General features: G+C 53.8%; 1 protein-coding gene across 2 annotated transcripts in view; it reads right to left on the reverse strand.

The window, feature by feature from the left end:
- LOC121271096 (tectonic-3-like) overlaps window positions 1-4247 on the reverse strand; it is an 80798-nt gene extending 76551 nt beyond the window's left edge. For both annotated transcript variants that reach the window (XM_041176840.1, XM_041176839.1), the window contains exons 1-2: window positions 3782-4247; window positions 2783-2903 (exon numbers count right to left, since the gene is read on the reverse strand). In XM_041176840.1, coding sequence (XP_041032774.1) covers window positions 2783-2903; window positions 3782-4244 — 584 coding nt within the window. In that variant the 5' untranslated portion in view covers window positions 4245-4247. The remainder of the gene's footprint in view (window positions 1-2782; window positions 2904-3781) is intronic.
- Between the last annotated feature and the right edge of the window lie 7295 nt (window positions 4248-11542).

The raw sequence follows: 11542 nt of genomic DNA on the forward strand, positions 1-11542 counted from the left end.
ACAGACACCTGCACAATGCCTATTGTAACTGGACTGTAAGGCACTGATCCCTGTACGATGTGCAGCACTGGACAGTAATAACACCATAAGTTTCTGCCTGGGCCACTCAGCTCCAGAACTCATTACAGCCATGGTCCAAACATGAATGAAAAAACGGAGAGCCATGTGATTATAGTGAACGAGCTTGGCAGCAAGGCAGCATTTGATCAAGGAGCCCCAGCAAAACTGAAGTCAATGATAATCAGGTTGGGGCAGGGGATGGGGGGGGTGGGGGGATCATCCCCTCTAGTTGGAGTCATAATTGTCACAAAGCCAGATGCTTATGGTTGTTGGAGGCCAAGTAACTCAGATCCAGGACATCACTGCAGGAGTTGAATCTAAGGCCCAACATTTTTAGCTGCTTGTTCAGTGACCTTCCGTGACCAAGTTAAGGTGAGAAATGGGATGATTGCTGATGACTGCACAACATTCAGTGCCATTCATGCTCTGAAACTGAAGCAGTCCGTGCCTTCTTGCAGCAAGACCCGGAGAGCATCCAGGCTTGGGTGGATAAGCGGCGAGTAACATTCGCACCACACAAGTGCCAGGGCAATGCCCAGCTGCAGCAAGACAGAATCGATTTGAATGGCAGTGCAGGCTCAGGAGGCTGAATAGTCTACTCCCAGTCACACATGCCCAGCTTGTATCTGTGCTGAATGCAGAAAAGATTTCCTCTGCTGACGAGTCTGGAACAAGGGGATAGCCTGAAATTTGGAGTTAGTCCATGGAGGAGTGAATTCAGGAAGCATAAAAGCATAGAGGAAATCTGGAACCTTCTCCCTCAAAAAGGCTGTGGATCCTGGAGGCCAATTGGAGCTTGCAAGACTAAGATCAATAAGACTCTTACTGGATAATCTTATGGCGCGCAGCCATAATACTGCATTTTTTTTTTTTAGAAGAACTGGTCTGAAGGTAACATTTTTAAAAAAAACATTGGATTGAGTTTAAAGACTGATTTCAAAACGGCTCCGGGCTACCAGATATGATTGAAATCCACAATTCTCTTTCCTTTACCTACCGGGGAGGCCAGGCGGAATTCTAAACTGCTCCCAATCCTCAGGTCTTTTGTTTTTTCCGGCCAATTTGTATGCCTCTTCCTTGGATCTAATACTATCTCTAATTTCCCTTGTAAGCCATGGTTTGGCCACCTTTCCTGTTTTACTTTTGCACCAGACAGGAATAAACAATTGTTATAGTTCACCAATACGCTCTTTGAATGTTTGCCATTGCCTATCCACCATCATCCCTTTAAGTAACGTTTCCCAATCCATCATAGCCAACTCGCGCCTCATACCATCGCAGTTTCCTTTATTAAAATTCAGGACCCACGTCTCAGAATTAACTACGTCACTCTCCATCTTGATGAGGACAATTTGAGAAACGCCTCTGCATGTCCCCCATCTGATTCCATTTACCAAGCTACCTGTGAAAGCAACCTCTGGCAATTCAACAGTGGGAGCCATCGCAGGTGCAGAGACAACTCTACGACCTCGAGAACTTCCCTTCAGGCAACGCAATATCTCAACTTCAAAACATATCAGACCTGCAAGACTGAACTGATCCAAATTTTATAAGTATCATCGTGTTCGTTAGAAAGGAACATAACACAGACGCACATACGGAGGGAAGACGGGTAAATGGAATTGGGCTCCAGATTAATCATGATCTAATATAATGGTGGAATAACCTTGAGGGACTCAATGGCCTCCTCCTGTGTCTAAGTTGCTGAGGGGATGAAGATCAAGATGAATCGTGGCAAGAGCCATGAGTGCGGTTAAAAAGCATCTCCTCCCTCCCCACTGCCCCTAACGGTTTTGTAAAACAACTTGATTTCTGTCACACTTTGAATAAAATAAAATGTCCATGGACCCTTCACAGGAACAGCAATCAACACCGAGGCGTTTAAGGGGATAACAGCAGGCATCACCTAATGCTTGGCCAAAGAACTAGGTTTGCAGGTGCACCTTAAAAAGAGGAGAGGTTCGGGGAGGGAATTCAAGCACTTCTGGCCTGGGCAGCTGAAAGCATAGCAGCCAACAATGAAGCAAAGGAAACTGTGGATGTGAAAGAGGTGAAAACTGGAAGAGCGCAAAGACTTCTGAGGGTGGTAGGGCTGGAGGAGGTGACAGAGGGAGAGAGGGGCCCTGGCGGGATCTGAGCTGGGGGACTGAGAATTGTACAGCTGGAGGAGGTGACAGAGGTTGTGCAAGGCAAAGCCAAAGGAGTACTTGAAGGAGGGTAAGAAGTGGAAGGGGAGATGGTGGCCGAGTGGCAGTGTCACTGGATGAGTAATCCAGGGGCCCAGACTCAGGCTCTCGGGACATGGGTTCAAATCCCAGCACGGCAACTGGCGAAATTCAAGTTCCGTTAATAAATCTGAAATGCAAAGCTAGTCTCAGTGATGGTGGCCATGAAACTATCATCCATTGTTGTACAAATCCATCTGGCTCACTAATGCCCTTCAGGGGAGGAAATCTGGCCTCCTGACCTGGTCTGGCCTACATGTGACCCACAGCAACGTGGTTGACTCTGAAATGGCCTTTCAGTTCACGGGTAAATACAGATGGGCACCAAATGCTAGCCTTGCCAACAATGCTCACATCCCATGAAAGAATTAAAAAAGGTTACAGATATAAGGAGATATGAAGGACCAAGGAGGGATCTGAGCATGAGGAAGAAAATGCTAAAATCAAGGCATTTGTTGGACCAGTACCGCCATAGTAACACAACAAAGGGCACTTACGGCACACTGCCAGGCAGGCAAGAAGAGAAGGCATCAACGTCTGCAGAGGAGCAGTCAGGGTCACAGCAGCACTTGAGTTCACAGGCTCCTCCCATCAAGTCACAGGTACAAATGGGAACAGCTGGAGGGAGGCAGAGAGAGAGAGAGATCTTATTAAGAGCCGGGATGATCCCAAGGAACACCTCCCTCCCTCGTCTGAAGGAATCCACAATCCGTAGTTTCTTCGTATACCCCAAATCAATCTGGAAATTAAAAAGAGAATCAAAAAAATAGAGGGAGGTGAGTCAAATTGTTTAACAGAGCAAGTTATGATGATTTGGGATACTCGGTCTGTAAGAGGGGAGCAGGAGCAGGCAGAATCAAATATAAATACTTGAAGCTGAAAACTTTGCAGGTGAAGGGAGGGGCAGCAGGGGAGCAGGAATAATTTAGATGGCTCTTTCAGAGAAACTGAGAGAGATGGGCTGAATGGCCTCTTCTTCTGCTATATTGTGTAAACTTTGGGCTGTGCCTCACGTTCGGCTTGATGGGACTTACAATGACTGAACAAACTCGCACACCAGCGCTACGAGGCTAGAAATTCAAAGCAACTGCAGGAGGCCTGAAGTAACTCCCTAGTCAGTCCTCTTCTCTGTCATCGCTCGCCTCTCCTTCACTCCCCCAAGCCCCAACTCCCTCTCCTGAATCAGAAATCGCTAGACATCTGGTCAGGCTTCCGGAATAAGGGGCCAAGGTGGGGATGAAGAATCTGTGTCACAGATCAGACATGACCTCAGTGAATTACGAAACAGGCTCGAGGAGGGTTGGATGGCCTCCGCCTGTTCCTGTATTACAGGTTCAAGGGGCTGAATGGCCTCCTCCTGTACCTGTGTGACAGACTCAAGGGGCTGAATGGCCTGTTCCTGTGTAACATGCTCGAGGGGCTGAGTGGGCTCCTCCTGTTCCTGTGAGACAGGTTCGAGGGGCTGAGTGACCTCCTGCTGCTATCCCACAGCTTACCTGACGTCAGAATTTTTGGTGTCGGATCCCCGGGCTCGAGGGTCCCGGGCTCGGGGGTCCCGGGTTGGAGGGTCTCGGACTCGGGGGACCCGGTCTGGGGGGTCCCGGGCTGGGGGGACCCGGGTTGGAGGGTCTCCGACTCGGGGGACCCGGGTTGGGGGGTCTCGGACTCGGGGGACCCGGGTTGGGGGGTCCCAGGTTGGGGGGACCCGGGCTCGAGGGTCCCGGACTGGGGGGTCCCGGGTTGGGGGGACCCGGGCTCGAGGGTCCCGGACTGGGGGGACCCGGGTTGGGGGCTCTCGGACTCGGGGGTCGCGGGTTCAGGTGTCCCGGCCCCGGGGGTCCCGGCTCCAGTCCCGGTCCTCAGGCCTCCCTCCGCCGCTGCCCAGTAGGCCCAGAGCAGCGCGGCCAAGGCCCAGCTCAGAGCCCGGCCGCCCCGCGCCTCACAAACCGCCATCAGCATCCGGGAAACACACCCGTTACCCGGGAAACCGTGGGGCGGCAGTGACGTCATCACGTACTGTGATGGGGGGGTAGAATGAGAGATGGGGGGGAATGAGATGGGGGGAGAGAGAGATTTGGGGGTGAGAGAGAGATTTGGGGGGAGGATGAGAGATTGAGGGGGAATGGGAGATTTTGGGGGGGGTATAAGATTGGGGGAGGAATGAGATGGGGGGGAATGAGATTGGGGGAGGAATGAGAGATTTGGGGGGGAATGAGATGGGGGGAGAGAGATTTGGGGGGGAATGAGATGGGAATGAGAGATTTGGGGGGGGAAGAGAGATTTGGGGGAGAATGAGATGGGGGGAATGAGATGGGGGAGAGAGATGGGGGAGAGAGATTTGGGGGGGAATGAGAGATTTAGGGGAGAATGAGATGGGGGGAGAGAGAGAGATGGGGGGAATGAGAGATGGGGCGGGGAATGAGAGTTGAGGGGGAATGAGAGATTGGGGGGGAATGAGAGATGAGGAGGGGAATGAGAGATGGGAATGGGAGAGGGGGGATAGAGGAAGGGAGGGAGTGGGGGGAATGAGAGAGTGGGCAGATAGAGGGAGGGAGGGGGGAATTAGAGAGAGAGGGTGGGGAATGAGATAGAGGGGGGAATGAGATAGAGGGGGGAATGAGATAGAGGGGGGAGAGAGAGATGGGGGGAGAGAGAGATGGGGGGAGAGAGAGATGGGGGGAGAGAGAGATGGGGGGAGAGAGATTTGGGGGGGAATGAGAGATTTGGGGGAGAATGAGATGGGGGGAATGAGAGATTTGTGGGGGGAATGAGAGATTTGGGGGGGGAATGAGATTGGGGGGAGAGAGAGATGGGGGGAGAGAGATTTGGGGAGGGAATGAGATGAGGAGAATGAGAGATTTGGGGGGGAATGAGATGGGGGAGAGAGATTTGGGGGGGGAATGAGATGGGGGAGAGAGATTTGGGGGGGAATGAGAGATTTATGGGGAATGAGAGATTGGGGGGGAATGAGATGGGGGGTGAATGAGATGGGGGGGATGAGAGATGGGGTGAGAAAAAGATTTGGGGGGGATTGAGAGATTTGGGGGGGAATGAGATGGGGGGAGAGAGAGATGGGGGGAGAGAGAGATGGGGGGAGAGAGAGATGGGGGGAGAGAGAGATGGGGGGAGAGAGAGATGGGGGGGAATGAGAGATTTGGGGGGGAATGAGAGATTTGGGGGGGAATGAGAGATTTGGGGGGGAATGAGAGATTTGGGGGGGAATGAGAGATTTGGGGGGGAATGAGAGATTTGGGGAGGAATGAGAGATTTGGGGGGGAATGAGATGGGGGGTGAATGAGATGGGGGGAATGAGAGATTTGGGGGGAGAGAGAGATTTGGGGGCATTGAGAGATTTGGGGGGGAATGAGATGCGGGGGAATGAGAGATGGGGGGGAATGAGAGATGGGGGGAGAGAGAGATGGGAAGGGGAATGAGAGATTTGTGGGGGGAATATGAGATGGGGGAATGAGATGGGGAATGAGATGGGGGGGCAATGAGAGTCGGGCGGGAGAGAGATTTGGTGGGGAATGAGAGATTGGGGGGAATGAGAGATTTGGGGACAGGAATGAGAGATGGGGGGGAATGGGAGATGGGGGGAATGGGAGATGGGGGGGAATGGGAGATGGGGGGGAATGAGAGATGGGGGGAATGAGAGATGGGGGGGAATGAGAGATGGGGGGGAATGAGAGATGGGGGGAATGAGAGATGGGGGGAATGAGAGATGGGGGGGAATGAGAGATGGGGTGGGGGGGAATGAGAGATGGGGTGGGGGGGAATGAGAGATGGGGTGGGGGGGAATGAGAGATGGGGTGGGGGGGAATGAGAGATGGGGTGGGGGGGAATGAGAGATGGGGTGGGGGGGAATGAGAGATGGGGTGGGGGGGAATGAGAGATGGGGTGGGGGGGAATGAGAGATGGGGTGGGGGGGAATGAGAGATGGGGTGGGGGGGAATGAGAGATGGGGTGGGGGGGAATGAGAGATGGGGTGGGGGGGAATGAGAGATGGGGTGGGGGGGAATGAGAGATGGGGTGGGGGGGAATGAGAGATAGGGGTGGGGAGGAATGAGAGATGGTGGGGGGGAATGAGAGATGGGGCGGGGAATGAGAGATGGGGGGAATGAGAGATTAGGAGGGGAATGAGAGATGGGAATGGGAGAGGGGGGATAGAGGGAGGGAGGGAGTGGGGGGAATGAGAGAGTGGGCAGATTGAGGGAGGGAGGGGGGAATGAGAGAGAGAGGGTGGGGAATGAGATAGAGGGGGGAATGAGATAGAGGGGGGAATGAGAGATGGGGGAGAGAGAGATGGGGGGAGAGAGATGGGGGGAGATAGATTTGGGGGGGAATGAGAGATTTGGGGGGGAATGAGAGATTTGGGGGGGAATGAGAGATTTGGGGGGAATGAGAGATTGGGGGGGATGAGATGGGGGGAGGGAGAGATTTGGGGGGGATTGAGAGATTTGGGGGGGATTGAGAGATTTGGGGGGGAATGAGAGATGGGGGGAATGAGAGATGGGGGAGAAAGAGATGGGGAGGGGAATGAGAGATTTGTGGGGGGCATATGAGATGGGGGGAATGAGAGATGGGGAATGAGATGGGGGGGGATGAGATGGGGGGAATGAGATGGGGGGGTAATGAGATGGGGGGAATGAGATGGGAGAGAGATTTGGGGGGGGGAATGAGATGGGGGGAGAGAGAGATGTGGGGAGAGAGATTTGGGGGGAATGAGATTGGGGGGGAATGAGTGATTTGGGGGGAATGAGATGGCGGGAATGAGAGATTTGGGGGGGAATGAGATGGGAAGGAGAGAGAGATGGGGGAGAGAGAGATTTGGGGGGGAATGAGATGGGGAGGAGAGAGAGATGGGGAGGAGAGAGAGATGGGGGGGAGAGAGATTTGGGGGGGAATGAGATTGGGGGGAATGAGATGGGGGGGATGAGAGATTTGGAGGGGGAATGAGAGATTTGGAGGGGGAATGAGAGATTTGGAGGGGGAATGAGAGATTTGGAGGGGGAATGAGAGATTGGGGGGAATGAGATGGGGGGGATGAGAGATTTGGGGGGGAATGAGATTGGGGGGAGAGAGAGATGGGGGGAGAGAGATTTGGGGAGGGAATGAGATGGGGAGAATGAGAGATTTGGGGGGGGGGATGAGATGGGGGAGAGAGATTTGGGGGGGAATGAGAGATTTGTGGGGAATGAGAGATTGGGGGGGGAATGTGATGGGGGGTGAATGAGATGGGGGGGATGAGAGATGGGGTGAGAAAAAGATTGGGGGGGATTGAGAGATTTGGGGGGGAATGAGATGGGGGGAGAGAGAGATGGGGGGAATGAGAGATGAGGAGGGGAATGAGAGATGGGAATGGGAGAGGGGGGATAGAGGGAGGGAGGGAGTGGGGTGAATGAGAGAGTGGGCAGATTGAGGGAGGGGGGAATGAGAGAGAGAGGGTGGGGAATGAGATAGAGGGGGGAATGAGATAGAGGGGGGAATGAGATAGAGGGGGGAATGAGATAGAGGGGGGAATGAGATAGAGGGGGGAATGAGAAATGGGGGAGAGAGAGATGGGGGGAGAGAGATTTGGGGGGGAATGAGAGATTGGGGGGGGATGAGAGATTGGGGGGGGATGAGATGGGGGGTGAATGAGATGGGGGGAATGAGATTTGGGGGGGATTGAGAGATTTGGGGGGGATTGAGAGATTTGGGGGGGGATTGAGAGATGGGGGGAATGAGAGATGGGGAAGAGAGAGATGGGGGAGAGAGAGATGGGGAGGGGAATGAGAGATTTGTGGGGGGAATATGAGATGGGGGGGAATGAGATGGGGGGGAATGAGATGGGGGGGGAATGAGATGGGGGGGAATGAGATGGGGGGGCAATGAGAGTCGGGCGGGAGAGAGATTTGGTGGGGAATGAGAGATTGGGGGGAATGAGAGATTGGGGGGAATGAGATATTTGGGGGCGGGAATGAGATGGGTGGGGAATGGGAGATGGGGGGGAATGGGAGATGGGGGGGAATGAGAGATGGGGGGAATGAGAGATGGGGTGGGGGGGGATGAGAGATGGGGGTGGGGAGGAATGCGAGATGGTGGGGGGGAATGAGAGATGGGGCGGGGAATGAGAGTTGGGGGGGAATGAGAGATTGAGGGGGGAATGAGAGATGAGGAGGGGAATGAGAGATGGGAATGGGAGAGGGGGGATAGAGGGAGGGAGGGAGTGGGGGGAATGAGAGAGTGGGCAGATTGAGGGAGGGAGGGGGGAATGAGAGAGAGAGGGTGGGGAATGAGATAGAGGGGGGAATGAGATAGAGGGGGGAATGAGATAGAGGGGGGAATGAGATAGAGGGGGGAGAGAGAGATGGGGGAGAGAGAGATGGGGGAGAGAGAGATGGGGGGAGAGAGATTTGGGGGGAATGAGAGATTTGGGGGGGAATGAGAGATTTGGGGGGAATGAGAGATTGGGGGGGATGAGATGGGGGGTGAATGAGATGGGGGAATGAGAGATGGGGGGGAGGGAGAGATTGGGGGGGGATTGAGAGATTTGGGGGGGAATGAGATGGGAATGAGAGATGGGGGGAGGGAGAGATTGGGGGGGGATTGAGAGATTTGGGGGGGAATGAGATTGGGGGAATGAGAGATGGGGGAGAGAGAGATGGGGAGGGGAATGAGAGATTTGTGGGGGGAATATGAGATGGGGGGGAATGAGAGATGGGGAATGAGATGGGGGGGGAATGAGATGGGGGGGCAATGAGAGTCGGGCGGGAGAGAGATTTGGTGGGGAATGAGAGATTGGGGGGAATGAGAGATTTGGGGTGGGGAATGGGAGATGGGGGGGAATGGGAGATGGGGGGGAATGAGAGATGGGGGTGGGGGGGAATGGGAGATGGGGGGGAATGAGAGATGGGGGTGGGGAGGAATGAGAGATGGGGGTGGGGGGGAATGAGAGATGGGGGTGGGGAGAAATGAGAGATGGGGGTGGGGGGGAATGAGAGATGGGACGGGGAATGAGAGATGGGGGGGAATGAGAGATTGGGGGGGAATGAGAGATGAGGAGGGGAATGAGAGATGGGAATGGGAGAGGGGGGATAGAGGGAGGGAGGGAGTGGGGGGAATGAGAGAGTGGGCAGATTGAGGGAGGGAGGGGGGAATGAGAGAGAGAGAGGGTGGGGAATGAGATAGAGGGGGGAATGAGATAGAGGGGGGAATGAGAGATGGGGGTAGAGAGATTTGGGGGGGGAATGAGAGATTTGGGGGGGGAATGAGAGATTTGGGGGGGGAATGAGAGATTTGGGGGGGAATGAGAGATTTGGGGGAATGAGAGATTGGGGGGGAATGTGATGGGGGGTGAATGAGATGGGGTGGAATGAGAGATGGGGGGGAGGGAGAGATTTGGTGGGGATTGAGAGATTTGGGGGGGAATGAGATGGGGGGAATGAGAGATGGGGGAGAGAGAGATGGGGAGGGGAATGAGAGATTTGTGGGGGGGAATATGAGATGGGGGGAATATGAGATGGGGGGAATATGAGATGCGGGGGGAATGAGATCGGGGGGAATGAGATCGGGGGAATGAGATCGGGGGGAATGAGATGGGGGAATGAGATGGGGGAATGAGATGGGGAATGAGATGGGGGGGAAAGAGATGGCGGGGCAATGAGAGTCGGGCGGGAGAGAGATTTGGTGGGGAATGAGAGATTGGGGGGAATGAGAGATTGGGGGGAATGAGAGATTGGGGGGAATGAGAGATTGGGGGGAATGAGAGATTGGGGGGAATGAGAGATTGGGGGGAATGAGAGATTTGGGGGGCAGGAATGAGATGGGGGGGAATGAGATGGGGGGGAATGAGATGGGTGGGGAATGAGATGGGGGGGAATGGGAGATGGGGGGAATGGGAGATGGGGGGGAATGGGAGATGGGGGGGAATGGGAGATGGGGGGGAATGGGAGATGGGGGGGAATGGGAGATGGGGGGGAATCGGAGATGGGGGGAAATGGGAGATGGGGGTGAATGAGAGATGGGGGTGGGGGGGAATGAGAGATGGTGGGGGGGAATGAGAGATGGGGCGGGGAATGAGAGATGGGGCGGGGAATGAGAGATGGGGGGGAATGAGAGATTGAGGGGGAATGAGAGATGAGGAGGGGAATGAGAGATGGGAATGGGAGAGGGGGGATAGAGGGAGGGAGGGAGGGAGTGGGGGGAATGAGAGAGTGGGCAGATTGAGGGAGGGAGGGGGTAATGAGAGAGAGAGGGTGGGGAATGAGATAGAGTGGGGAAAGAGAGAGAGAGGGTGAATGAGAGAGAGGGAGGGAATGAGAGAGAGAGGGAGGGAATGAGAGAGAGAGGGAGGGAATGAGAGAGAGAGGGAGGGAATGAGAGAGAGAGGGAGGGAATGAGAGAGAGGGGGGAATGAGAGAGGGGGAATGAGATAGTCAAGGAGAGAGGAACAGGGGGAAAGGGAGAGAGCAAGAGAGAGAGAAGAGGAGAGAGAAATAGAGAAGAGGAGAGACAGAGAGGAGAAGAAAATGAAGCGGAGAGAGAAGAGAAGAGAGAAACAGAGAGAAGAGGAGAGAAAAATAGAGAGAGAGAAGAGGAGACAGAAATAAAGCGAGAGAGATGATAGAGAAACAGAAAGAAGAGAGAGAAATAGAGAGAGAAACAGAGAAGAGGAGGGAGAAATCAAAAGAGAGAGAAGAGGAGATAACAAATAAGAGAGAGACAGAAAATGAGAGAGAAATGGAACGACAGAGATGAGGAGAGAGAAACAAAGAAGAGAGAGAAATGTGAAGGGGAGAGAGAAATAAAGATAAGGGGAAGAAATAGGGAGAAGAGGAGGGAGAGAAATAGAGAGAGAAAAGGAGACAGCAATGGAGAGAAGAGGAGGGAGAAGTAGAGAGTGCAGGAGGGAGAGAAGAAGATAGAAGTGGAGAGAGGGAAGGGGAGAGAAGAAGAGGGAGAAATAGAAGAGGAGGGAGAGATATATAGAGAGAGAAGAGGAGAGAGAAATAGAGAGAAGAGGGGAGAGAAATAGAGAGAGAGAAGAGGGGAGAGAAATAGAGAGAGATAGAGAAAAGAGAAATGGAAGGGGGAGAGAAATAGAGAGAAGAGGAGGGAGAATAGTGAGAAGAGGAGGGAGAAATAGAGGGAAGGAGATAGGATAGTGAGAGAGATGGAGGAGGGAGAGAGAAATAGAGAAAGAGGAGGGGGCATAGAGAGAGAAAGAGAAGAGAAAAAAGAGGGAGGGAAAGAAATAGAGCGGAGAGAGAGGAGGA

This window comes from Carcharodon carcharias, chromosome 29 (assembly GCF_017639515.1).
Source record: "Carcharodon carcharias isolate sCarCar2 chromosome 29, sCarCar2.pri, whole genome shotgun sequence".
In the NCBI taxonomy this organism is placed as follows: domain Eukaryota; kingdom Metazoa; phylum Chordata; class Chondrichthyes; order Lamniformes; family Lamnidae; genus Carcharodon; species Carcharodon carcharias.